The following is a 26,200-nucleotide window of genomic DNA, read 5'->3' as shown; positions in this document are numbered from 1 at the left end:
ATTTTAAATTAGCAAATTAATGTTAATTAATTACACACGATAGATCTAAAAACAAACAGGAAAAAAATGGTGTAATAATATTAATAAAAATAATTCATTATGATTATGATAATGATAATGATAGAGCAATAATCATAGTAATAATAATTGTTGTTTAAACTATCGTAGAAGAAGAATAACACGCCAAGTCTTTCAAATCGCCGCACAGAATCGTAAGAATCCGGCCATATATAAATGTGAATACAGATATATAGATACAGCATATAGATTTATGGATAGATATATATATATATGTATATATGTATGTATATGATCATCACTTGTACGTTTTATTAACTAAATTATTTAATTGTGCCCTTTTTGGCAATTACGATGACAATAACGATGACGACAAATGAAAACCGTGACGACGACGACTATTAAGCATTTGTTTTTGCTGGTTGTTGTTTTTACTATATTTTGTATTTTATAAATTGATTTTCTTCTCTCCTCTCGCACTCTCTACTCTCTCTCGCTCTCTTTTTCTTCACTGTTTTATTGTATAAATTACAATTTAAGTTTCTCTTTATCGCATCCAAAATAAATATGTATAACATGATTTGTGTGTGTGTGTGTGTGTGTGTGTTTGTGTTTGGTGTAATATTATTAGTTGTATGTACTGGGGGGCATCCTTTTGGGTTGGGTGAAGATGGTTTATGGGTTGGGGTTGGGGTTTGTGTGTGTTGTGCTGTACTTGGAATAAGACTTCCTAAAGCTTCTCTTCTGTCTCTGGTCTAAAAACACCCCAGAGTTTGTAACATTTTAAGCGATTTTGTTTTAATTGTATTCCTTGTCAAGTCATTCTATGAATAGTTTGTTTCTTTGTTTTCTTCTTTTGTTTTTTGTTTTTTGTTTGAATCTTTCTTGCATTCGCAAATTGAATTTCAGAAAGAAAGGCATTTAAGGTTTCACTCCTTTTTTTTTGTTTAGTTTTAGTTTCTTTTGTGGCAGCACTATTTGCAGTTTGTTTTTTGTTTAAATCAACAATTATTGCTTTTGCTTTTTGCGTTTGCTTACGCGTTTTTCTCTCTTTGTCTTTGCATTGCATAATTGCTTTTGTTTGTGATTGTATTTACATTATTTTTGCACATGCTTGGTGGGGCGTGGAGGAGGAGAAACAACTCTTCCCCCACCCTGTCCACAAATCTCTTTAAACTTCTACAATTCCATTTAAATCTTTCTGATCTAGTTCTCTGCTCTAGTTTAAGTTTTAGTACCTGTTTCTGTTTGCTTTTGTTTTGTTTTAATTTGTTGACTAACAATGGCACACACGCATATAAATATATTGATTCTGTTAACGAGTTACAATCATTTCTGTCATCATTTGTTGTCTGTTTCTTTAGGCATTTAGCGGCGCTTGTTTTGATGGGTAAGGTCGAAAGGGAAGAGGATGCGGATCGGGAGGGGTTCACAGCAGATTAAGTATTTCGCATTCGACTTGAGCATTCTCGCCATCTCCCCCTAACTCTAGCTCTTTCTCTGTATTCTTTGCTCGGGGGATTTGTGTTTTGTAATTTATTTCTTCAAAGTAATATTGTACTCTTCATGGTTCGACTTTTTGTTTAAATATATATGAATAAAAACAACATAATTCATACACATATAAAAACGTATCGGAACGATCAAAAACCGGAGATGATATAGATACACAATCAATTTTTAAAATATGTATATACTACATGTATATTCCATTCCTATGCTTATCTGTATGTACAACTACAAATATCTCGTCTCTCTTTCTTTATCTCCGAATCTGATTTTGATTCTGATTCTTTTGTTTTCATTTAGTGTCTGATTCTCGCATGAACGAACGCTTTGATATTGGGTTTAGTTTGCTTTCTTGTTTGTTTTTGTGTGTTTTCTGCATTTCGTTATTCAATTTATAAAAATAACTATTTACACTAGATAGTAGACCTACTTACAACTGAGTATGGTAATATCTTAAGCGGTTCGACTGCTTTCACTCTCCTGCCTTTGCCTTCCTGCCTTTGTGCCTCTGCCTCTGCTCGCTCTCCTGATTGCTGGTTGCTGATTGATTCATTGTTTGTTGGTTGCCTGATTTGATAGATTGTTGTGCCTCTTACACAAGCCCTACAGCAGTCCTGTACCCTGCGATTTGGTTTACATTTCTTGTTTGTTGTGTGTTTGGGTTGCGAGGCAGGCGGCAGCAGTCAACACAGAATATGTGGCGGCAGACAAACGGTGCGTGTGCCTCTCACATATGTATATATAATTTTATATAGTTATGCATGCAGGAGGCACGAGTGTATGTGTGTTAGTGAGGTGTCTTATACATATATGCGTGTGTGTGTGTGTGTTTTTTGGGGGAGGATGGAAGGGAGGTATGTGGGGTTTATGTATGATTAGAGAGGTCTCTCTTTTCTAGGCTCAGTCGCAGTCTACAAATCTTAACTAACGTTTTTTGTTTTGTTTAATGGAGGGGGCAGCGAGCACTTTGGCTTTGACCTTCAGTTCATCCGCAATCCTTAGCAAATTTTTAGCAATATCCTGCCACCGTCTTGACCGCCGCCACCTCCGGAGCCAGAAGACTCCACAAAGCGCTTGATTTTTGCTTTTGGACTGGGGTTTTGACTGTTTTTTGCTTTGCTGTTAAAGTGTGTTTTTCTGTTGTTTGTGTTTTGCAGATAGGAGCAGTTGTTGGTACTAGCGTTAGTTGTTGTTGAGTAGGGCTCTAGGTTAGTCACGCATCTCCACCCATTTCGCGAGATTTCTAGCGACCAGTTCCTTATTGAGAAAGATTACATTCTGAAAGAGTCGAAAAGAATCAAAAGTTTGTGTGTGAATTCTCATAAGCAAAAACTAAGTTCTCTTTGCATTTCTTTGCTGTGATTCGCGCCATCTCTCTCTGATTGATGTCCAATAGAATGGACACGCGTGGAAAAGAAGTGTACTCACATTGGGGCCTAGGGAAGCAAATAAAAAGATTTCTGGTATGTTGTGACTATTGTAGCCGGCGACTTGTGCTTGCAAGACAATGCCTTTGGTTAGTTTGCTGAGGACATCGATCGCCTCCAGAGACCAGGTACCGTCTGTGGGAAGGAAATATTATTGGACAGTTCATGGTGCATGCCGCAGGCTGCGTGTCTTACCAATGGGCTCAATGTTGGACAGGATGCATTCTGTTGCCTGGAAAGGCACCACCATGAAATCAGTGCGGATCTGACGGAGAACGCAGAGGTTCACGTTCATGTAGCCACCAAAGTCAAGGAATTTAACCACACAACGCTCCTCATCCTCATCATCGAGATCGACGATTTGTACGCGATACCAGATCCCGTTGACAGGCAGCACGCAAACGGCACCGATCTCAATGCCCGGCAGCAGAGGAGCCTCTATTTCAGAGTAACTGTCGTACAGCTGCTTCTGCAGCATGGGCAGGGCCGGGTGCGAGGGATGCAGCGGATGATTGACAAACAGATGCGATCCAGAGAGCACGGCACTGACCACCACATCATTATTGATGCCCTCAAAGAGTTTAAGCTGCAGGCAAAAGAGAAATGATTAGACACGAGCTTGGAGATTGAAGCAAGCGACATTACTCACTTGTAGATTGGAGAGGCTTTGCGCCGATAGAGGAACTATGGTTTGTGGAAGCGCAAAGTGGATGCGTTGCATTGTAAAGTTTGGATAGCGCTTGACGGGCAGACGCTGACGGATCATGGACAAGGCAGCATCGATCTCGCTCTCCGTGCCCTCGACAATGCAAATTCGCAGCTTATTCGTGCATGGGTTCTTGCTGAGCGTCACACTCGCCTGGGTCTTGGCCTTGATCTGGTTGATAAAGGCACGCTTACGGCCGTACAGCTGACCAATTAGGCTGACGGGGAAGACAAACTCGTAGCTGACCTTGACACGTGTCGCCTCTGAACGGGGCAGGCTGGAGCCCTTGCCCGAGTCCCCAGACTGAACGCTGCAAATACTGAGCGAGGGGCTGGCAGCATCCACATTGCGTTTCTGGTTACCATTGCTATCTGTCTCCTTGAGTTCTGTCTGCTCATCACAGTCGCGGTGGCTTACCACAGCAGCCTCCTTGGCATTTTGGTTAGACTTGGGCTTGCACTTGGTGTCCTCCACCGCCACCTTCTTGCTGTCGTTTGGCTGGCAATTGTTGTTCTGCTCGCACTCCTTCGTGTAGGTGGCCTCAAGGAACGAGTTCTCTGGCGATATCTTTGGGGTGCGTGTGGCCTTGATCACCACCGGTTCGACGACCTTGCTGTTTGCCTTGCGATTGTAGAAGGAGACGCGTGTGTTCACCGAATCTGGTAGATCGCGCGGCGACGATAGATTCTCAAAGTCCTCGTCAATGCAGCAGAGCTTCTTGTGCTCGGCATCCTGTATCTTTGACTTGAGCATCTCCGAGTCGATCTGCTGCTGCTGCTGCTGCTGATGTACACCCGGCGGAGTCCGTCCATTGCTCTGTATCTTAATGGGAGCCGATTTTCCGTACAGCATTGTGTTGGGGCTTTCCTTCTCGTCGCTGCCGCTTCCACTTCCACTCCCGTTGCCATTTTCTGCGGCATCTGTGCCATTGATATTCATCGATTTGGTTGCCTCCTGCAGCAGAAAGCCCGTCGGGAGTTTACCGTTCTGTAGGCCACCGTTTGCAGTGCGCGCCTCCACAGGGGAGACAACGCCACCCGACGACTCCTTGGTGTTGTCCTCATCGTCTGGCTTGTCTAAACGATTTTTATTTCGGCGCCTGAACCAAAACACGCCCAGAATGAATGCTACACCGGGCAGTGACAAGTAGAGTAATGGACGACCGGATACCATTTTCGCTGAATATTGAAGGCTCTGTAAAAGAGAGAAAAACACATTCGTATTAGTTGCAATTTGAGATGATCCTTTTCAACAATTAATGATAGCCAACCCGTTTTTTATCTGAGTCTAATTTGAACATCTATATTTTCGCGTTGTGTTCATTTGTCAAAATCAAATGGCTACTGAACATGCACAGCAAAACGAATGTCTTTTAAAGCATTGATTAAGAGTTTAATTGCATTTTTGTCGGAATATTTTGTATTATTTTGTATGAAGTGAAGGGCCCAAAAATGTTCTCAAAGCTTGCAGTTTTTCTGACCTTTTCCCAGAAATAATAGACATTAATGATCGTTCCCCAATTTTTTATGGAATCGCCAAATGAACAGAGTGCGAATAACTCCAGCGGAGGGTGTTTATTATTTTGGGTTAATCAATGATCAATGATTATACAAATACGCAACGCCAAGACAGGGTTGAATAGATCATATGGAAGGGAGATGGGATCATCAAAGATCGTTGGTAAAAACTGAAATAAATGTAATGTAAGCTCTCTGACAATGTCGTAACATTTTCATGGAAACGACATATCTTCTGGGATATCTGGGTATGCTTTCATTCTTGCAAATGTCCTATAGTTGAATCTAAAAACAAAAAGGTTCTTTCGTGTTTTTCGAGCATCACGAGACCTGCAGTCCATGTGTGTGTCAGTCAGTGTGTGTGTTTTTGGCTTTTTCCTTTGTGAACTTTAGCGTGTATTTATAGCAACAAATAAAATACATAATTATAGACAACAATTTCGAGCAGCGCGCAAAGCAAATACTATAGCGAAAGAGTGAGACACAGACAGATAAAGCGAGAGGGGGAGAGGGTCCGAGATATGTACATATGTAGGTGCAAAGCAAATTTGAATGCCACGCGGAAGACCCACACACACATGCATACACACTTGGTATGGATGAAAGAGAGAGCGTGAGGGAGCCCAAAAGATCGAGAGAGCGTTGGAGCGCGTGCGCAAGAACGAACCAGAAACAAAATAAGAGCCAAAGAGAAACGAAAGGCAAGATACAACGAAACAAAAAGAACAAGCCGTTACGTTTACGGCAAATGTTATGAAATCATTACAAAACAAAAACTAAAAAACAACGAAGAAAAATTGTTATGCTGTGGTTGGGCATGGCATACCACATACCAGCTCCCCCCTCACCAAATTTCCTCCCATTCACAAACCCAAAACAGAAAAATTGTATCGATTGAGCAATTACCAAAACCGATCAATGGCTGAATCGAACAACAGCTCGTATTGATATCACACACTATCGCTATCGGCGGCTGCTACGTTGGCTTCGAACGGAAGGGTGGCGTGGCGTGGCGTATGGTGGTTGGTGGGATCGGGGGTTGGGGGATTTCGTTAAACGTTTTGGTTACAATTCGTTGTGGTTTGGAGTATTTTTGATTCTATTTTTTTTCTACTCCTTATCCATCGGTTTGCTATGCCGCCGTTTATTATTTGTTCTCGTTTTTCGTGCGAATTCGAGATCGAAATGCCGGCAATTTTTGTTCGTTTCGAACGCGTTACGTTTGGGGACAGATTGGGATATCGACTGCTCGATTTACGAAGGGAAACTATCTTACCCGCCATCTAATTGGGTTTGTCTTTCCACTTGCGTCCCCACTTTCTCCCTCGCCTCGCAATCTGTGCAATCGCGCTCCCCAACGAACAAAGCTGTCGACGGATGCGTGGTCGCAAGAGTTTTTTTTAGCGCCCCTTCCACCCACACACCCTCAAAGAAAGAGAGGGAGAGAATTATTTGCTCGTTTAAGGCAAAAAAAATCCTCTCACATTCAAATTTTTGTCAACGGTCTTTAAAGAGTTCGGTACAGTGGAGCAAATTATCATATTTTCGAGTTCATTTTCCGACCAAAATATATTTTGCCATTCAAATGCATTTATTCTAGATGAAGATAAAAGAAAATGCGTTTCGTCCCACTGTGACAAGTTTGCCCACGTTTCGTCACAGTGTTTGGGTCTGTGTTTGTGTTTGCATGCGTGTAGGCCCAAAGGTCCTCGGCCACACTGTGTAGACAGCTGATAAGGCTAATCGCCCAATCACAAATTAAACGCCAAACAACAAAGCAGCGTCAGATCGAGCGCCAGAGAGTGAGCTGGTGAGCGAGCGAGCTCGCGAGCGAGAGAGATACAGTGGGGGGAGTATTGAAGCAGACGGTCGAAGCTAAGAAGAGTGGGGCCATAAAATGCCTATGGAAGGGCATGACAACTGAGCATTTCCCAATCGTAATAAACCGGGTGACGGGAATTTTTTTGAAAAATCAAATGTTTACACACACATTTTGCATATGGCACACATCTAAACATAAGTGAATGTGTGTGCGTGTGCGAATGCCGTTAAATTTGTGCGTGTGTGTGGGGGTTTGCTCGCGTGCGTGTGTGGCATAAAAACAAACATGTTTTGCTTGATTTGAAGTTGGAGCTTTTTGACTTTGAACTTGCATGCCATCCACATCCACATCCATGGTTGTTACGAACTCTTTTAAACTCTGATTTGCAAAAAGAAACCATCACAGGGAGGCCACTAACACTAACAATTAAGCTTGAGCACAATGAAATTCCTTTCCTCATTCTTATCAAGCCGAAACTCGCGCAACTTTAAAAGGAGAGCGATGAGCGAGCCAACATACGAATACTATTAATACACCAACATACACACACGCGCAATAACATCTCCGCAGAGCATTGGAACGAACGAACGCACGCACCAAAACAACAACCAGGTGCAACACATACACACACACGCAGTTATAATCTTGGCAACGTGGTTTTCGATCATATGGTTCAGGTTTTACCGAAAAGGAGGGGAAAAAAAAGAGGAAGAGAGAGAGAGCAAGCTAGACACTGTTGCTCCTTCTATCGAGTATCGACGTTTGGGTTGTATAACGGAGGTACATTTTGACATTGCAGAGCCAAAGATTGGGGGTGTGGCATCATCTCCCTCACTCTGTTATCAAACGATTGATTGGGGCGGCGGTGAAAGCGGCTAAGGAAAACTAACAAAGTCATTTTCTACACATACATCATTTGGAATGACTCACACACGCACATACACATATCTCTCACTTGCACATTAGTTCACACCTACACACATGAATATATGTGTTCAGGCTTATGTATGCCGACTAGTGTGTAGATATGTATGTTTGGGCAGAATACCAGCCATCCATTGTGTAATCGTTGGACAACAATACTTAACTGGGCCCCCAAGGAGACCCGTGAAATGGAATTTAACTGTTGTTCTAATTTCCCGGCACTGTCATCGCACACCGACACTTCGCCGGAGTACCACTACCACTATCAAAACACACACACACACACATAAACGCACATATTACAGCCACTCTGCCAAGCAGGATCTCCATTGGATCGGCCTGGGATTGCACTCAAACAAAAATGAATTCGAAAAAAAATAATTCCTTTTACCGCTACGCATTACTCGAACGGATTTCTGCGTGCGGAGGATGGCTCGAAGCAACATGACACCATTTTTCTTTCGGTTCCCCAGCGACTTTTGCCTGTGTGTCTCTGTTTTGGCAACACTTTTGTACTAGGTTATGTACCGCATGCTCAAAATTGGGTCTTACCTTCTGTAACCGCTGTGGAAAATTATTTTGGTTGGTTTGTCAGTGGCTTGGTTGACTGTTCGCGTATTTTATACGTTTTTTTCTTGTTATTTTCACTGTTCTTTTTCAGCACACACAGAAGCTGCACGAACTAAACACGTGTCGACGTCCACCTTTTACATATCATAACATGGCCGGCGTATACAGTGTTGCCATCTACGCAAACACAAGCCGAATAGCCTAGCGGCTTGTCTAAAGCCGAAAATTTTTCACTTCGCAAATGCACTAGGAAAATACAAAAAATTTCACTTAAAAGTCTTCCAGTAAATTGCAGTTCAATTGTTTTCACAAATTTCCAAAACGTGTGTGAGTTTGGTAATCAAGCTGAATGGCAACACATGAACAACAAGGGTTGCTTTGCAGTGGCATCGATGGCTAACAATACATCGATGGGTGCAAGCGCTGCTACCACGGTGGAAATCAGTGTTCGTAAATATAAATAGTTAGAAAAAAAATAATATGATTACTCCTCCCAATTGCAATTAAAACAATTAAACTGAACACTATATCCCACTTCGAATTCAATTGTATCTAAATTACAACACATCTTTTTTTCCAATTTAAATGCGAATAATAATAGCAAAACAATTACTATACAATTTGCAGATGCACTTGTTAATACTTGTGGATTGGATGTGACTGTCTGAAATATTATGTTTATTCATTTATAATCAATATTATGTACTCAAAATTAAATCTCCCGCCGAAAAAACAGCGATAGCTTTGGCACTCAAAAATATCGTAGTATCGTTTCTTTTGACAGCCGCAAAAAGGGTGGCAGCTCCTGCGTCAGCAGCAATATTACATCCGGTTGGCTTTTTCTCTCTTTCCACCTTTTGACAGCAACTGAGGTAGGTCGACCAGCGTATTATTCTACAAATATAATAGCCATCCGTGCATTGTTTGTGTGAATTGTGATCTGAGTGCCAAGTTAACATGTAAACACAGTTTATCAACTAACTATTTTGCATCAATTAAAACAAAGCTGGATAGCAAATGTTTATTTAATATGTGTTGTTTTTTTTGTTTGTTTCAGTGACGATGGCTGTCCGCTACGAGCTCTGCATCGGCCTCAACAAAGGCCACAAGACATCCAAAGTCAAGAATGTCAAGTACACCGGAGACAAGAAGGTGAAGGGTCTGCGTGGATCTCGTTTGAAGAACGTAAGTAGTCCCCGGCACTGCCCTTATTGTTGATGCCCCCGCCATTTGTTTACATTGACTAATGTCTGGTTTGCTTCCCACCTACAGATCCAGACTCGTCACACCAAGTTCATGCGCGACCTGGTCCGCGAAGTTGTGGGCCATGCCCCCTACGAGAAGCGTACCATGGAGTTGCTGAAGGTGTCCAAGGACAAGCGCGCTCTGAAGTTCCTGAAGCGCCGCCTGGGCACACACATCCGTGCCAAGAGGAAGCGTGAGGAGCTGTCCAACATCCTCACCCAGTTGAGGAAGGCTCAGACTCATGCCAAGTAAACTCCGAAGGAACGCGTCCCGCGATGTGTTTTTTTTTTGTTTTCGTGACATGATCAAACAACAAAATATTCTATTTGATGTCGGAGTCGTCTAAGCTTCTCAATATTAAAAAAACCAATATGAAAACCGTACATACAAAACGATGTGTTTAATTTTTTTCAAGTGATTCCACATAACCTCACAAAGGTAATTGCAACAAGCAAACAAATAAAAGGAAGCAGAAAATGAACAAAAAAAACCCAAGACTGCCTGTTGTGCGTGTTAGGTGCAGAAATAGATTACCTCTGCCCGAAAGGGGGGTTTGCCATTAAAATTTGCGTGGACTGGGCGCCACCGCTGCCCTTAAAACTGCACTTATAGCGGGTCTCGGCACACATACAGACAGCGCGCAAAACGGAACATTGCAATGCACTGGTATTGGTACGAATCACTGTAAAACGCGTGTACGTGAGCGGCAGAGCACTGACTCGTAGGAATACACCAAATATCCAGCTTCTAATGATAAATAAACCAATCCCCGCAATATTTAATGGTATTTGGCCTTGTTTAATCGTTGGCTTGATATAATTTGATTGGTTTTTAGCTTAATACGTAAAGACGTGTAGGAGACGCTGCTGAAGACAGTTAGAAATGTTTAAAAAAGAAATTGAAACTTGATGCTTAAAAATTAAAAGTGTGAGTAAGGCTGTGGAGACGATTATTACTAAGGAAATAAGCACAGGCATGCGGACGCACAGACTCTCCAATGGACGACAGGACACGCGACGCGAGACACATGCAGAAATCTGCCTGGAGATATGAGTTTTTTTTTGGTTTTGTGCGGCAGGGCACGAGATCAGAGGGCGAGACGAGGCGGTTAATGGTTTGGTGTGTGGGTGTGGTTGTGGCTTAGGTCTAGGACGTGCAGTGAGGAGTGGAAATATACTTAAATTATCTATGGGTATGACAATGGAGAACAGCCCTTGCATAGCATGATGAGGTTTTGGGTGTGTACCGACCGACCGCCCTCAGAGCTCGTCAGTGAGGGTCGGCAGCGATATGATGACCTCGCCCACGAGCTGGGCCTCATCCGGATCGTTGGAGACAATGATGCGCCCAAATTCTGTATTCGTTGGATCCACAATCTCGTAGCAGCTGCCGCCGCCCGACGATGGCTTCTCCTCAGCTCCATCATGGTTGGGGGGATGCGATTGCGGTGCGAGTATCTGCTGGGTCACCTCCATGCTCTCGAGGCGCGTCGTCTCCAGCCGATAGAAGCCGTTCTCGTCCACGCGGTACGTGAAGCGCTTGTGGCCCGATGGCAGCCGAAAGCCGTGCTTCTGCATCAAATGTGTGGACAGCGATTTGCCGCTCTTGAAGAAACGCTCGCAGCAATGGCACGCATACAGAATGGGATTGTTGCCATGCACCTCCAGGAAGTGCTGCAGCAGAGAGAGAGTGAGCATCGATGGGGATTTGGTTGGTTGTTTTTGTTCTTCAGCTTACCCTGCGCATTTGGGCGTAAGTGCGCACCGAGTACTGGCAGTCTGGGTGCTCGCATCGATGCACCGTCTTGTTGTGCACAATCTCCACATGCTTGAGCAGATCTGACTCGCGCACGCAACGCTTTTCGCACTCGCTGCACTTGAGGGGCTTGTCCTTGAGGTGGCGGTAGCGTATGTGGGTGGTCAGGTCGCTGGCCGAGCTGCATGTCATGTCGCACATGGTGCACTTGAAGCCATTTATGTGCCGCAGCACATGGCTACGCAGCAGCTTCTGGGTGGCAAAGAACTTGAAGCATTGGGCGCACTGAAAGCTGTTGGCTGCATAGCGAGCCGAAAAAATGGTTTACAAATTGGCGGGAAAGTGACAATGGTTCGTGGAACTCACTGTTGTTGTCCGGCTGGCGACGCAGGTGATCGAAGAGCGTCGTCTTGGTGCGAAACACCTCGCCGCAGTGGTGGCAGGCGACCAGCTTCTTGTTCGAATGGGTGCTAATGTGCTCGATGAGGCGATACTTGTTGTCCATCTGCTTGTGGCAGAGGTTCCAGTTGCACTGCGTCTTGGGCCGCTCGTCGTCGGGCGTCTTCTGTATGTCGTACTCGAACAGGGCGTGCTTGACTATGTGATCCTGGAACTCCACAATGGATACGAACTCGCGCTTGCAGTCCATCCAGCCGCAGTGGAAGTTCTGCTTGAGATCGGGCAGCTTGTCCGCCATGCGGGCGGGCGCACAACAGGCGGGTATCTCCGGATGCAGGTCGCACTCGAGCTTGCCCTGGAGCAGCAGTTGGCTGTAGTAGCCGTGATAGTACGCGTGACGCTCCAATTCCTCGGCACAGTTTGTGCGGAAAACGCAGTCGTTCCATTGGCAGGCATGCTCTGAGTCGTTCTGCTGCTGCTGCTCGGCGGCATACGTCTCCAGGTGCTCGGCTATGTGGCTATTGAGGTTCCATTCGCCATTGCAGATCTCCTGGCAGCCCTGCCAGCCACAGCACAGTGGCAGTTCGGTAATTTTTTTACGTTTGCTCGCTGGCTGGTGGCTCATCCTCAAGCAGGGTATCTTTGTGCACTTTCCTGCGGCTGGCTAGGGGTGTGGTCTCGACACTCACGGCCTTAGGTTCGCTTAATTTGATGCAATTCAATAATTTCGAGCCAATTTTGTCACTCTGCCTAATTTTCACGCCCCACAATATTGATCAAATTTATCGATATACTTTTGCATCGTTTCTCGAAGCTGCGCCCTCTGTTGGCAGTTATCGATAAGGCAGTGCAATTCAAATGTGCGCGCTACAAATCATGAAGTAACTATAAGGAGGTCTCTTCGGTGGCAGAGTTTCATAGTTTGCTGCATGATAGTAGTCCTTGTTTAAAAAAACAAAAACATTTTGAAAAAATTAAAAAAAAAACAATTTTGTCTGCAACCAAAAATACAATTTTGAAGATAAAAGAAACCCAAAAACGCCATTCCTTAGGGAATGGCCATATCTATCAGATCACCAAATTGGGATCCGATTGGATCATTATTATAGCCAAAATGAAGAAATTAATGTGCAGTGGCTAAACCCACCCTGTCCCGCAGCTTTTGTTGTATTTTTCACATTCCCTCATTCACACTCTGCTTCTGCTTCACTCGGCCCCTGCCTCTGCCGTCCCTCTGCCTCTGCCTCTCTCTGTCGCAAAGTTTTTGATTGGTAACGCTGAAGTACCTCAATATTTGAGTTGCTAGTAGGCCCCCAGAGCTTTATAGCGTAGGTCCAAACCGGCTTCAGTATGGATTTGTAAAGGCGAATTTTGTTTTCCAAAGTGGTGTCTGATTTTCGACTTATCAACCAGGACATTTTTAGTGTTTCAAGTCTGAGTTGTTGACATTTTGCTGTGGTTTTAATGTAGTTTTTCCATGTTAATCTGCGGTCGAAATGCAAGCCGAGATACTTCACACAGGTACTTTGTGGAATTGGTGAACATTTGGGCACTTGGGAGTTGATTCTATTTTTCCATCGAAGGAACCAGTCTTCAATTGGGCTTAGCTCACTCTGCAGGAGTTCGGAAGCTTCATTTATAGATGTGCTTGTGGCTAAAACGGCTGGTAGCCATTTCTTTAGCTTGCACAACAAACCTTTGTGCCAGACTCGATCGAACGCTTGTTGAACATCAAGAAATGCAGCAGTGCAGTACTTTTTGGTTTCAAATGCCGAGACTATATCATTAATAGCTTCGACATTGCTCAGGGGTCCCGTGACCTCTCCTGAATCCGAATTGGTATTCAGGAATGATGGAAAGTACGTCCAAAATTTGCAACATTCTCTTCAATAGTATTTTTTCAAACACTCTCGACAGACTAATGGGACGCTATGATGTCAATTCCGTTTCTATTTTGTTTGGCTTTAGGATCATAATGATCTCTGCACATTTCCATTGACGTGGAAAGTGGTCTAGTCTGAGAATCGCGTTAAATACAAGAGTGAGAAACCGAATGCATATTTTATCAGGGCCTGGTGCCTGGTTTGATTTCTGTCACAATTTCTTCATATTTGATGCTTTTAATAGGCAAGCTCATTTGTTCACCATCAGACTTGCACCAAGTCTGTTGCTTCTGCGAATATTTATGTTTCTTTTAGCTGGTTTCTTTAGGTATGTATCTGTAATATGTTTTCCCTGGCAGCAAAGGGAAGTTAGAGAAACGAAGGCGCTGTGAGAATTCCATATAATATTCCATATTCAAGTTGTTTTTTGTTGTAGCTTAAAATCTAATTATCTAATACTTAATGTACATAAATATGTATGTATGTATGTATGTATGTATGTATGTATGTATGTATGTATGTATGTATGCATACACTGTGACACCGTTATGCCACAAAGCTCCCTCGAAGCTCAGTCCAAATTGAAACAGAAGATCTCCTCCCACCCATCCCCCGCTTCCATATGGAAGCTTTTATGGCTGGAAGCGTGTTGCGTGTGTGTGTGTGTGTGTGTGATGTCCTAGCATTCAGAGTCCTGGCATCACGTATGCAATGTTATCCAGCGTGTTGGCTAGGTTATTGCGCAGCTGTGGCTTATTCTCGAGGCCCGGTATCTGCGTGGTCATGCAGAGTAGCGGCCCCATGGAGCAGAGCAGGCTGTCCAGCAGCACGGATAGGCTGCCCGAGAGCGCCACGTGCCCGTTGTGCTTCTTGAGTCGCTCCCCAATCACCGTGAGACTCTCTCCGAGCAGCTTTAGGTGCGCTGCCGCATCGATGGCCGCAATGTTTGACTTCTCCGCTGGCAGCTGATATTCCCGCTGGCTGCCCGTGCCCGTGCCCGCTCCCGGCGACAGCTCCGTGTCCGAGGGTGAGTGCAGCACGGGCGTTGGCTTCTTGCCCGCGGAAGATCTATTCGTAGCCGATGGTCGACGCCCACGGCAGCTGCGGGTGGTGTTGCGCCTCGGTCCACCAGTCGCTGTCGTCGCTGGCATCGTCGGTGTCGCCGACTCCAGACGATCGGCGGCCAGTTTCCGCGTGCGACTTGTCGTTGCGCGGTTCATAAAGTTCCCCTCGGGGGCTGGTGGCTCGGCGGCTGTTGTGCCACCATTGCTGGCTGTGGGCAGGGGCGGCAAACCATTTTTCTCGCGTGCCCGAGCCTTTGTGGACTGAACCTTGGCCTTTCGTCGCCAGGCAATCTTTTCCCTGTTCGAAACATTTGCCCACAGCTCGCTGAGGCGTCGGGCGGCATTGGAGAAGTCTGAAGAGGGCAAGGAATCGAGTTAAGAGGAATCGAAGGGCCAGCCAATCGGCGCTTACCCAGATCCTGGAAGTCTCGCTTGCGAATCTCTCTCGCCCACAGGCTGTAGGCTGTGTACCGTGTCTTTCCCTTGTCCTTGCGATAGGGCTTACCGGTGACCACCTTGCCCGCCTTGAGCATCTTCCTGGAGTTTGTCTTCTCGCGCATGTAGAGGCTCTGGCGCATGGTGGACTCGTTGTTGGTGGCCTCCGCTTCGACGCCATCGACCAGATCCTGCACCAGGTTGTCCAGCTCATCGTCGGAGTTCATCAGTACGATGCCCATTGTTGGAGCGGGTATGTGTAACTCTGAGTCAGATAGATTGTGATCATCGAAGAGCATATCTTGCTCGAGCGCCCGCTCCAGTTCGGCCTCCCGCTCCCTGAGGGCATTCGGTGGTCGACCTCGACCCGGATACCGGGCTGGTGGCCTGCCCTGGCCGCGTCTTGCCTTCTTCTCGACCTCCTCCGGCGACTCGAAGTCCAACAGCTTCGATGACTTTTTGCGTACGCGTCCACTCCTCGAAATGCCTGTGACCTGAAAATCTAATGAGGCATTCTCTTAGTTGCAGGCCTTCGATTGGGATACGCCTTGAATACGTTACCCTTAGCCACTGGATAAAATGTTGGCGACTCCATTATTGGTCGCAACTTTGCTGCCCCGCAATGGAAGCAATTGTTTTTCTTTTTTTTTTTTGTAGACGATGCAAATGGTGCGAAGAAGACAGACTACAATCAGCTGCTCGGTGTGACCAGCGCGCCATTCAAAATAGCGCTTCGGCCCTGCTGCTGCCAAAAATAATAGTAATTACTTTCTATGTAACCCATGTTTAGGCACTGGTTAGGTGACTATTTGGTGGTCTACTAGTTGCACAAGAAATTTTAGCGCTATGAGTTATTCCGAGCTAATGTTAGTTCCGCTGCACAGACTGGTTCATGAAGTAATTATAGGGAGGTCTCGTCGGCAAAAATTATGGAAAGAGTGAAAGGGCTCTCGCAGTAAGTGTGAGGGTAACGACAAGGGAGCGTGCTGATTTTGACTTTGCTCCTAAAATCTTCTCTTCTAAAAACATACCCGTACATGAACCAATTTCACATCTTTCGAGACCATTAACTGCACCAAATCATTTTTTGGCGCACATACGGTAAACACTTGCGAACAAATTATGTCCGCGACCAACCTTCCGCGTCGATAAGCAAACGAGCACTGGAAATTAGGAAAAGCAACGAGACGAAGTCTCCGACGAGACCTCCTTATAGTTACATGGACTGGTTAAGCGTTATTCACACGCCTGACGGCACTTGGTCACACTGCCTGATTGTTGATTTGTTTGTGGGGGGAAGCCAGAAGCAGGGAAGAAGAAGAAGCGAAGCGGCATTTAATTTATTGATTTGGAAACCACTGAGAAATGCCTGATGGCACGCGATGCAAGGCGATTGTGAGTCGCCGGTCCCGAAACCAAGGACATCATTACCCCCCTCGCTGTATTTGGTGAAGCGACTGTAACGTGTTTTTTTTCATGACCAAAAACAGCGACTGTGTCGCCCCGTTCAAACCCAAACGGACATCACACACACAAAAACTCACTCCGTGCGCGACATTCAAAGCGTCGCAAGTGTTCAATCATAATCATTATCCAGCAGTGCCTTTTGGGATTAAGATACTACTAGAAAGGATGTCGGTGGCTGCAACAAATGGAATCGCCGTCGGTGGCGGTATCAGTGAGACCGATAATGTCTCTGCCCTTGAGCTGCAATCAAATCGACGCATGCTGTACTTCAGTGACGGCGTCATGGAGGAGCTATCCTCATCCAGCGATAGCGAAACCGAAGCGGATGTACCGGACAAGTGCTACAATATCCAGTTGGATGAGGTGCGTCATTCTCTAGGTTCTCTTTCTCCTACTCCGTGACTCATTTCTCACTCATGTGTGTGCGTGTGTGTGTGTTTTGCTTTTTCCTTTTTGCAGCGCGAAATGGCATTGGGGCCGCGCCTACGGTACAAGGCCAGCCGCATGGGCAATAAATTCTTAGCCGGCATTGACTATGTGGGCGGTGGGCTGGCCTCCCTGCTGGGCATTACCAATACCAAATATGCCAGCGAAATGGACAGCTACCAAAGGGCCAAAATCCAAGGGGACGAGGACCTTGACAACAACTGGCAGCCGCAGAACAACAATCACAACAACACAAACCGCAACGAGACCATCGTGATGTGTGCACCGGCACGCAGCGAGTTGGCAGCTCCACCACCGACTGAAGTGCAGCAGCAGGGACGACAATAGCAAGAGAGACAGAGGGAGGAGAGATTTTGATACTCGATTTTTACAAAATGGTAAAACCAAAAAGCGAATAATAATATTTTGCAACATTTTCGACACACTTTATTCGCTAGCAAAATAAGTTACAATAAAAGAAATACAAAAACAACAAATTCAATTGTTAGTGTATGCGAATTATATCAAAGATGTACATAAAATGGTATACATAATAGGTATATAGTAGGTATATAGTAGTATATTTAATATATGTATTGTATATTGTTTTACCCCTTAAAGCTAATGGCACACTGAATACAGTTTAGGAATATTAATGCTAGCATTACACAATTAATACAATTGCTCTCCCATTAAGTACACTTACGGTTCGTGGGTAGGATAGGGTCGTGCAGGCGGCAGGACACAGCAAAGTCTGAACATTGAACATGCGCGTATCACAGTAGTTGGTTGCTGCGTTAGGCAAGGCAAGAAATGGTTTACGAATTAAGTACAACACCGAAGAAAAGGGAAGGACTACGTAAGGAGGATCCTTAATTTGTGGGGACGTTTACACAGTACAACAAAGTAGGGATTAAGGCGAATCGCGTTGATTTTGACTAGCACTCAATGAATGATCAGATCCATTGATGTAACAATTTCCAAATTATAATTTAGTTAATCCTTTCTTCTAGCTAGTTAGTTGGTTGCTTACTCAAAGCAACGTCTCATCCCCATAGCGATGCATTTGGGCATAGTAATTGCTGTGGCTGTACTTCTGGCTACCCGCTGGATAATATAAACGATGCGAGGAGGAAGAGTTGTGCTGCTGCTGCTGCTGCTGCTGTCGCTGATGATGATGATGTTGATGGTGCAATGGCTGCAGTTGCTGTGGACTCTGACGATGATGTTGATGTTGATGGTGCTGGTGCTGCTGATGATGATGATGATGGGAGCCACTGTTCCGACCTAGAGTGTAGTTTGATATTTGATTAAGCGAAATGGAGCCAGCACCGGGCGGTGGGGACTTGTGCTTGTACGGACTGGGCAGCGGGGCACTGGCCATCGATTGATGCGAGGGTCGCACCGAATGATAGGAGACAACGGTGCTGCTGCAGGCGGCATGGGATACCCGGGAGCTGCTCTGGCCATCCAAATGGTGCATCTGCAGCTGCTGCTGCTGCTGGGCTGTCGGATTGGAGTGCTTGTGCGGACGCAGCGATAGCTGTCGCTTGTACATGGTGGATATGCTGGGGCCCAGCACCCAGGCGAAGCAGCAAATGCCCAGCATCAGCTCCATGAAGGCGCGCACCAGAAAGGGCCACAGCGGCGTGCTCGTCTCGCCCGAACTCAGCCAGATGTCAATGTTGGCAAACTCGTAGATCACCGCCAGCAGCAGCAGGGCACTGGCCAGGCCATAGATGAACAGAAAGATGCCAATGCCCGAGCTGCTGTGCGCGCTCAATTGCTGCAGCTGCTGCTGCACGCTCAGCGCGTTGGTGTTCCGCAGAATCTCCTTGTTGCGGCAGTGCACCAGGTAGCCGGATATCAGATTCATCGAGCCAAAGATCCAGTAAATAAAGACTGGTGTCGCGACCAGCACCTGCAGCGCCCTGTCCGACTGATTGCCCACAAAGCAGGCGCCTGCAAATGGAAGCCAAAATCCCAATTAGCTGGAATCTTCATGGTGGATTGTGCATCTCGCGCTTACCCAACAGTTCGTCGGCATCCACATAGCGAAAGACAATGACGGCGGCAGTTTGGAAGGCGGGCAGGCCCCAGGCCACAAAGCAAACGAAATTATTTTGCGCCAGATTCTGATGGGCGCTCACCTTGGCAGCCAGCCTGTGGCTGACGGGAATGACCACGTGTCCCTTGGCATCGGGACTGTGGCGGCGTATATCACGATGCCAGCCCAGACATAAAATGGCCCACCTGCGCAGGCGGAGAAAATCAGAAATCAGAATGGCAATGAAAGGCTTTGGGGTCCACAATCCCTTACCAGGCACAGGCAGCCATGCCAAAGTAGTAGCGCAGCAGAAAGACACTCGCACAGGCCGCATTGGACAGCCCGTCCACGCTGAGGAGTGACTCGTTGGGCGCCTGGGGATCAGTGCCGCAGGCGGTGCCCGTGCGACCAACAATGAAGCGCACAGTCCAGCCGATCGTCACCATGTTGTGGCACCAAATCGAAGGTGTGAGCAGGCGCGACCACTTGGCACTGGCCAAGCGGCTGTCATCGCCCACCAGCAGGCAGAGCGTGGCCACAAAGGCCAGCCCGAGGGCAGCATAGGCCCAGGTGGAGACCCAAATTTCGGACAGATGCTTCTCGCTGGGCGTGAACAAAATATCCGCCTCACAGAGCGGTGCACAGCGACCGGAACGCGGCAGCTTCACATACAAATGGGATTTGCCCAAGCCCGAACAGTCCAGCGGCAGTTTGCCGACGATATTGGCTCCACCAGCAGCCACCGGTCCGTAGAGCTCGTGCTCCTGTATGGGCAAGTGCAGCTCACCGGGCCCCTCCATGCACATTGTCTCGTGGTTGTTCTCCCTGGGAAAGCGATCACAGTCGAGGGCCTTGGGCCAGGGGAAGCCGAAGCCCTGCAGCACGGGATGGCAGCGTATCCGCACCGATTCGCACAGACTCTGGCACGGGCCGATCGCGTGCACCGGCGCCTTGGGCGTGCACATGGGCACATAGGCGGCGCACAGGAACAGCTTCAGCTGGGAGCTGCAGTCGTACTCGATCAGCGGCGCGAAGGTCTGCAGCGTGTACTCCACATCCGTCTGCAGCTCGTGGCCCACCAGGTTGGGCATGGAGGTCTCATTGTAGCCGATGCCGCGGCACATCTCAATCCGAATCGTTTCACATTGCCGGAATGTGGGTGGCGGCATCTCTGGCGCTGAACTGGAGCTGGCCGCGGAACTGTTGCTGGGGAATATTATGGCCCTGGTGGTATGTGGCAACGGGCACACCAGCAGGAGCAACACCACGAGGAGGTGGAGTAGGGGCAGTGGCATCGTATGACTGACTGACTGACTGACTGACTGACTGACTGACTCTCTGTCTATCCCACTGCAAATTGATGTTATCTCTGGTTTCCCTTTATGCAGATCCTAATGCCGCTTGCCTCTGCCTGTTGCTGTTGCTGTTGCCGCTACTGATGCTGATGCAGAGAACCTGTTCCTCTCTCACGGTTCTCGGTTTCTTGTTTCTCAGCTTTTGAACATTGCAGCTCTCTCGCTCGCTCTCCCTCTCTCTCGCTCTTTCGGCTGGAACGCAACGTTGTTTTTGTTATTCTTATTCTTGTTCTTGCTGTTCTTCTTGTTGTTGTTGTAGCGGCGGCGGCTCCCCTTGTCAAGTCGTTAACTACCTTTCGCGTCGTTCTTGTTATCGTTGCCGCTGCTCTGCCGCTGCCGCTGCCGCGCTCTGGTTCTGCTTATGTCTGCCACCTCTTGGGGCCGCTGTCGCTGTTCCGTCGCTGCCGTACCAGTTGCCCCCACCCCCCGTTGTCGTTATACAAAACTAGTTTCTGCCTTCGCCTCCTGTCTCCACCCCCCCCTCGACGACACACAACAACACACAAATTCCCGTATGCAGATAATCTTTTTGGAGTGGAAAAGTTTAACCGCTTCTTATGACTTCCACTTGATATGATTTCGTGCCTTCACTTTTAACTGTCTTTTGAGGTGTTTCAGCTAAAATTCCTTTCGTATTTATTGATAACAAATCAATTGTTATTTCAAGAATTTCGTGGAATTTTTTCGTTGTTTGTTTACGCGACAGTGTGACAGTGTGACCGCGGAGTTATCGATAAAATATACCGACAGATCCTCGGAAATACACCGAAATATACTGTCTCATTTTCAAAATATACTGTAAATATACCGCAAACCAAAAATCATTTTCCTCGACTTTGAGGTTCTATTTAATATTACTAGCTAGTTATGAGTGTCAGCGCTAAATCAATAATTTTCTCCAATTTATTAATCAACTCTTAAAAAGATTGGTGAGTTTTCGAATGCAACATGGTAAAAACAGCGTGGGCATTTGTATACTCTATTTCCATAAATTAAAGTTAATCACTGATCGGTGATTTCGATAGGTCCGTTGTGTGGTGATTTCGATGGGAGAAAGCTTGATGCTGGTCGCCATCTGGCGACTTTGCTGAGAACCTGCTTGAGCTTTTGTACAGCTTTTAACATGCGGAAAGCTTTTACGTTTGGCGCTTATTTCAAATGTTCGAGCGGGTAATATTCGAGCTATTTTCGATCTTCACACGGCTTGGCTCATAGTGGATGCAAGTTCCTGGCAAAAACAATCACACAACAGAGTAGCCAGCAGCGGAATTGTTTATAGTTTTGGTAACAGCAGCGCGGGTCGGAGGTGGGCGGCATTAACAATCACCACACACGCATTCCCATAGCCTTTTGTTGTTCTCCTTTTCGGAAATTCAGTCCGCTGTCTCTTTCTCTCTCTTTTGAACTCTTTGGCTGTTTAGGCCACGCCCATAATGATGTGTCCTCAGTTTATCCTCTCACGGATGTCGTTTCACCCCAATGCGCGTTTATGTGTATGTGTGATACGTGACGCACACACCGGCGCACACATGTGGATAACGGTTATTCGTGTGTGTGAGAGAGAGGGAGAGAGAGAGAGAGAGAGAGCACGGAATGGCCAGCAAGCGAGAGAGCGAGAGCTTCATGTGTGTGCGATGTGTGGCCGTTTATGTACATATTTGGCAGGACCCGCAGGACTCTATGCGTGATACATACATGCATACATATGTACATATACTCACGCACACGCGCAGACGTACGCTGTCATGCATGTGTGGCAGCATTTACATACATACATGTATGTATGTACATATATGTATGTATGTATCCCCTATTTTACCCGTTCGTGGGACACACAACTCCCAACTAATTACGAAAGACAAATGAAAGTTTCTGCTGCTTGTACATCAAATTTACATCAGTGGCAAGAGAGTGGGGGAAATGCATGTGTACATAAGTGGCAGATCTAACGGAACTTTACAGCACATATGTATGCAAATATGTATGTATGTGTGTACACGCAATACATATATAGAATTCATGTAATTACAGTTACTTGCACGCTGGGCATTGTGCCCTGCCCGTTACCGTTGCCCGTTGTCAAACGCATAATCCAATTCCCTAACTTGTCGTCAGGCTATGCAACCCAACTGCCTCCCCTCCTCCATCTGACCATCTTTCACTCTTTGTTTTCCTTCTTTGCTTTCCGCTTTCTGCTTTCTGCTCTTTACACTTTCACTTTTTCCTTCTTTTGCATCAGATTTAGAACAATTCTTGCATTTTCATTTGTTTGCTTGTGAGGAAATGTACCCTTCCATCACGGGCAACACGATTCAAATGAATTCTGAATTGAATGAATATAAGAATATTCAGTTCAGATCAACTTTTCCATGAATTCTTTCATGTCTTTGCCTGATTTATAATTAATATTCGATCTAATTTCTAAACAAACTTCAAACATTTTTGACAATTTCATTTTGTCCCTTTTAGTTTTCATGGCATTTGGTCCTTCGCTTGTGGAAAGTTTGTACAGCAATTCTATGGGTGTGGCTCTTTGGCTTCAGCAGGCTACAAAATATTCAAAACGAAAGAGTGTTCAAGCATTGACTTGCCAGAGACTGCAATAATTTCTACGTTTTTTTTTTTATAAATGCTCACTTCTTTCCCCCTCTACTGCTGCCTATATATGTACGTTCATATTGTATGCTCGTAGCTGGGCCTCGCTGGGAGGTGGTGGGGCGGTGCGGTGTAATAAAAGGCACGAGAGAAGTCGCTGTCGAAAAAAAGTGTAAAGCGCATCGAATTTCCACGGCGTCCGTACAGTGCTGGACATGCATATAGCAGAACAAACTTGTACTACAGTTAAGTAAATTCATAAAATTCAGAAATTATTTTGAAGTGAATTATTAATTGAATAAATAGAATTTTTATCGTGGGCTTAGCTTCACTCGAAGCAATTCAAATGCCTTTTTAGACTCCTAACTTTACTGAAGCTGTTGCCATGTAGAACTGTCATTAAGCCTAGAAATATGTCGTTTGGTGTAGTGAAAGGCGAGCACTTCTTATGCAGTCGCAACTGGTGCATGCACCAGAGGAGGCAAGAGAGAAAAGCCAAAAGAGAAGGAGCTGAGACTGAGCAAGGTGTTCAGGCAGCGAGACAGAGGCCCTGGCCCTGGACCAAAACGTGAGCCAGGACTTGGTGGGGCAGAGGCAAAGGCAGAGGGCAGGACGAGGCCCAGGGGCCCGAGGTGGCGGCAGAGCGCGTTGATGCACAAAAGCATTTGCTGCGTGTAAACTTGACTTTGAAATTTGCCTCATTTACACTTGCCACTGCATTTTACACCTGCACCTGCACCTGCACCTGCCCCAGCCAGACACACACCTCCAGCCACCGCTGGAGGGTTGCTGGCTTCCCATTTCTTTCTGTTTTATTTCTTCTTTCTTCTTCTTTTCTGCATACTTATATAAAGCCGCTTTAACTGTTGCATGCCACGTGAAATGTGGAACCAAAAAGCTGTTGGCACGGCGATCCTTTGGCCGGGGTAAGCGAGATTGGATGGAATTGAGGGATTGCTTTGGATTGGATTGCCATAAACTGGTTTTCCAGATCGCCCTGGTTTTCAGGGTTGGCGCTTGGAATGGAAAATGGAAATTGTAATCAACTCGTTAATGGAAGTGCCTTGAAATTTACGTGCCACTGCGGCAAACCGGTCACAACAATTACACATGAAATCTAAAATATGTGAATAGATGTCCCATAGATATGATGTATTCCATCAAAGAGCATTCCAGTTGTTTTATAATTGAAATTTTTTGAATTTTACTCATTTTACTCATCAGTTCTTCCTCTCCATCTCAGCATATCTATCCCTTAGCTGGGTAACTCACCTGTTCCATCTCAAAGCGAGTATTAATATTGTTTGCACAAAACATTTACAGACAACTTTCCGCACAAAAATGCAATAACTAATTACCAGAAACATGGAGTAACATTGAGAAAGGAGATTTTTACTGCTTTCATGCAAAGCTCAAAATTGTTGCTGATTCCCTCAAATGTTCCTTAAATTGAGCGAATTTTTGCCTCATTTAAATATTTCTGCAGAAAAAACTTTCATAATATTCATAAAATATTCAAAATCAATAAGATATGTATGAATGTTTTGTGTGTGTGTGTGTGTGTGTGCAAAGGTCGTTGTGCACACGCACACATTTATAAACCCACACACACACACACAGCTGCACATGTGTGCGTATACTTTTTACCTTGCACTTGTCACATTCACTCGCATTTTTCTCGCGTATTCTTTTCATTTTTTTCCTCTCGCTCTCTTCATTTAATATTCAAGCAGCAGTAGGGTAAACAGCCACAAAAGGAAAATTCACAGGCTGCATCTGCTAAAGCATTTCAGGGTCTTTGGGCAACCCAAAGGGGGAGCAACTCTTTAAGATGATACATTTGGAATTGTTCCTTTTGTTTTGGGTTTCATTTGAATATATGAAAATATAGGCACAAGTCACGTGTTTATTTACTTATTTTACCATTAAATATTTGATCAATTTAAAAATAGTTTTTCATTTAAATTAATATTTCATTTCAATAGTTTAAGTTTATTGCCTGAAATATTTCCTCTGCAAAGCCGTCGGCAGGATTGATTTCGTCGCATTTTGTTCAAGATTGTCGCTAAAAATGTCTGTTAGAAGTAATTTGTTTATGCTTTTACATTAAATGTATTTTCTTTACGTAGATCAATATATTCATTTTTCTAGGTACTTCCCTTATAAAGGATTAGAAAGCTCTTCTAGGACATAATAATAAAAATTAAGCGACATATTTTTAAACATTTTAAAGGAGTTTTCTTTGTGAAAAATATTCAAACAAATCTTAAGCCATTTCAAAAAAATCAATTAGATATTTTGTATGGTACAAAAACATTTAGTAAATAAATCCCTCTCTCTCTCCTTCAAATTGATCTTCGTTGTATTAAATATGAAATAACTTTGATCATTTGGTTTGAAGCACTTTCCTGTTGATATTATTTGTTGATGTTTTCCAGAGTGGTTTCTACCATCACTGGAGCTGTGGTATCATCGATTAATCATTCGCTCTGACCATTGCCCATAAATCATACTCAAATTGTGGACTTTTGGACGCGCCCATTCGGTGGCTCATGCGCCGACAGCTCTGACCCACGAAGACTGTGGTTTGCCCCTGTTCCCGTTGCGGTTTTTTGCGATGGGCACGAACTGGACGCACGCGTAACCTTTGCCATCCAGCAGGAGCAGCAGCAGCAGCAGCAGCAGCAGCAGCCATGAAGGCTATCCCTAAGCAAACATACATCCGTACATCTGGGAAAGTTGTCAACCCGATTTGCCAGCTTATCCTGCGACTCGACCTCTCCAAGGGATCGGCTTCTCGCGTGAACTCGGTCTTTCGGTTCGGACTTTGCTGGCTTCCTCCCCTGGCGGATGTTGCAAGTTTTTGATTTTGATTTTGACGAAATGGTCGTGCTGCTGGACGCCAGCGGTGGACAGGGGTCACTTGTGGTATTAAATATTGTGAAGAGGGTCGCTCGTTCGACCAGCGCAATTTCCAGCTTGATTTATACATGAACAGGGACAACAGGGTCGCCGGCCCGTTGTCACGCCCAGTAC

General features: G+C 45.6%; 6 protein-coding genes across 8 annotated transcripts; 2 read left to right on the top strand and 4 right to left on the bottom strand.

The window, feature by feature from the left end:
- Window positions 1–1,705: 1,705 nt before the first annotated feature.
- On the bottom strand, window positions 1,706–8,831 carry LOC117580638 (A-kinase anchor protein 1, mitochondrial). 2 transcript variants are annotated; one of them, XM_034267228.1, is made up of 5 exons: window positions 8,476–8,831; window positions 3,604–4,854; window positions 3,150–3,540; window positions 2,956–3,089; window positions 1,706–2,805 (listed from the first exon to the last, which is right to left on the bottom strand). In XM_034267228.1, the coding sequence occupies exons 2-5, from the start codon at window positions 4,831–4,833 to the stop codon at window positions 2,737–2,739; spliced, it is 1,824 nt and encodes a 607-aa protein (XP_034123119.1). In that variant the 5' UTR covers window positions 4,834–4,854; window positions 8,476–8,831; the 3' UTR covers window positions 1,706–2,736. The 2 variants fall into 2 exon arrangements, with proteins under 2 accessions (XP_034123119.1, XP_034123120.1); XM_034267229.1 differs by lacking the exon at window positions 8,476–8,831 and adding an exon at window positions 6,069–6,418.
- LOC117580639 (histone H4 transcription factor) lies at window positions 5,535–12,668 on the bottom strand. 2 transcript variants are annotated; one of them, XM_034267231.1, is made up of 4 exons: window positions 11,860–12,668; window positions 11,476–11,792; window positions 10,993–11,411; window positions 5,535–5,548 (listed from the first exon to the last, which is right to left on the bottom strand). In XM_034267231.1, exons 1-3 carry the CDS (start codon window positions 12,515–12,517, stop codon window positions 10,998–11,000), a joined length of 1,389 nt encoding a protein of 462 aa, XP_034123122.1. In that variant the 5' UTR covers window positions 12,518–12,668; the 3' UTR covers window positions 5,535–5,548; window positions 10,993–10,997. The 2 variants fall into 2 exon arrangements, with proteins under 2 accessions (XP_034123122.1, XP_034123121.1); XM_034267230.1 differs by lacking the exon at window positions 5,535–5,548 and having other exon boundaries at window positions 10,516–11,411.
- On the top strand, window positions 9,260–10,122 carry LOC117580640 (60S ribosomal protein L36). The gene is made up of 3 exons (XM_034267232.1): window positions 9,260–9,365; window positions 9,551–9,678; window positions 9,766–10,122. The coding sequence occupies exons 2-3, from the start codon at window positions 9,556–9,558 to the stop codon at window positions 9,988–9,990; spliced, it is 348 nt and encodes a 115-aa protein (XP_034123123.1). The 5' UTR covers window positions 9,260–9,365; window positions 9,551–9,555; the 3' UTR covers window positions 9,991–10,122.
- Window positions 12,669–14,132: 1,464 nt separating the features above from the next.
- On the bottom strand, window positions 14,133–15,984 carry LOC117580824. Its single transcript, XM_034267544.1, has 3 exons — window positions 15,836–15,984; window positions 15,252–15,776; window positions 14,133–15,192 (listed from the first exon to the last, which is right to left on the bottom strand). The coding sequence occupies exons 1-3, from the start codon at window positions 15,867–15,869 to the stop codon at window positions 14,462–14,464; spliced, it is 1,290 nt and encodes a 429-aa protein (XP_034123435.1). The 5' UTR covers window positions 15,870–15,984; the 3' UTR covers window positions 14,133–14,461.
- A 579-nt stretch (window positions 15,985–16,563) lies between these two features.
- LOC117580825 lies at window positions 16,564–17,664 on the top strand. The gene is made up of 2 exons (XM_034267546.1): window positions 16,564–17,104; window positions 17,201–17,664. The coding sequence occupies exons 1-2, from the start codon at window positions 16,751–16,753 to the stop codon at window positions 17,513–17,515; spliced, it is 669 nt and encodes a 222-aa protein (XP_034123437.1). The 5' UTR covers window positions 16,564–16,750; the 3' UTR covers window positions 17,516–17,664.
- LOC117580823 (frizzled-4) lies at window positions 17,665–21,308 on the bottom strand. The gene is made up of 3 exons (XM_034267543.1): window positions 19,488–21,308; window positions 19,197–19,420; window positions 17,665–19,129 (listed from the first exon to the last, which is right to left on the bottom strand). Exons 1-3 carry the CDS (start codon window positions 20,507–20,509, stop codon window positions 18,201–18,203), a joined length of 2,175 nt encoding a protein of 724 aa, XP_034123434.1. The 5' UTR covers window positions 20,510–21,308; the 3' UTR covers window positions 17,665–18,200.
- Window positions 21,309–26,200: the final 4,892 nt, after the last annotated feature.

This window comes from Drosophila guanche, unplaced genomic scaffold (assembly GCF_900245975.1).
Source record: "Drosophila guanche unplaced genomic scaffold, DGUA_6, whole genome shotgun sequence".
Taxonomy (NCBI): Eukaryota; Metazoa; Arthropoda; class Insecta; order Diptera; family Drosophilidae; genus Drosophila; species Drosophila guanche.
Note: the sequence above shows the minus strand (reverse complement) of the source record. Positions and strands in the feature narration are given on the sequence as shown.

Excerpts from the sequence above, each read along its gene's own strand:
- LOC117580638 (XM_034267228.1), bottom strand. The coding sequence starts at position 4,833 with ATGGTATCCGGTCGTCCATTACTCTACTTGTCACTGCCCGGTGTAGCA. Across the intron at positions 3,090-3,149 it reads GTCCAACATTGAGCCCATTG|ACGGTACCTGGTCTCTGGAG; the intron begins GTAAGACACGCA and ends TCCTTCCCACAG. Across the intron at positions 2,806-2,955 it reads TTGCTTCCCTAGGCCCCAAT|AATGTAATCTTTCTCAATAA; the intron begins GTGAGTACACTT and ends CGACTCTTTCAG.
- LOC117580640 (XM_034267232.1), top strand. The coding sequence starts at position 9,556 with ATGGCTGTCCGCTACGAGCTCTGCATCGGCCTCAACAAAGGCCACAAG. Across the intron at positions 9,679-9,765 it reads GTGGATCTCGTTTGAAGAAC|ATCCAGACTCGTCACACCAA; the intron begins GTAAGTAGTCCC and ends TCCCACCTACAG.
- LOC117580639 (XM_034267231.1), bottom strand. The coding sequence starts at position 12,517 with ATGAGCCACCAGCCAGCGAGCAAACGTAAAAAAATTACCGAACTGCCA. Across the intron at positions 11,793-11,859 it reads TCGCCAGCCGGACAACAACA|CCAACAGCTTTCAGTGCGCC; the intron begins GTGAGTTCCACG and ends CTCGCTATGCAG. Across the intron at positions 11,412-11,475 it reads CTTACGCCCAAATGCGCAGG|CACTTCCTGGAGGTGCATGG; the intron begins GTAAGCTGAAGA and ends TCTCTGCTGCAG.
- LOC117580824 (XM_034267544.1), bottom strand. The coding sequence starts at position 15,869 with ATGGAGTCGCCAACATTTTATCCAGTGGCTAAGG. Across the intron at positions 15,777-15,835 it reads ATTTTATCCAGTGGCTAAGG|ATTTTCAGGTCACAGGCATT; the intron begins GTAACGTATTCA and ends ATGCCTCATTAG. Across the intron at positions 15,193-15,251 it reads GCGAGACTTCCAGGATCTGG|ACTTCTCCAATGCCGCCCGA; the intron begins GTAAGCGCCGAT and ends TGCCCTCTTCAG.
- LOC117580825 (XM_034267546.1), top strand. The coding sequence starts at position 16,751 with ATGACCAAAAACAGCGACTGTGTCGCCCCGTTCAAACCCAAACGGACA. Across the intron at positions 17,105-17,200 it reads ACAATATCCAGTTGGATGAG|CGCGAAATGGCATTGGGGCC; the intron begins GTGCGTCATTCT and ends TCCTTTTTGCAG.
- LOC117580823 (XM_034267543.1), bottom strand. The coding sequence starts at position 20,509 with ATGCCACTGCCCCTACTCCACCTCCTCGTGGTGTTGCTCCTGCTGGTG. Across the intron at positions 19,421-19,487 it reads GGCATGGCTGCCTGTGCCTG|GTGGGCCATTTTATGTCTGG; the intron begins GTAAGGGATTGT and ends CCGCCTGCGCAG. Across the intron at positions 19,130-19,196 it reads GGATGCCGACGAACTGTTGG|GCGCCTGCTTTGTGGGCAAT; the intron begins GTAAGCGCGAGA and ends TTCCATTTGCAG.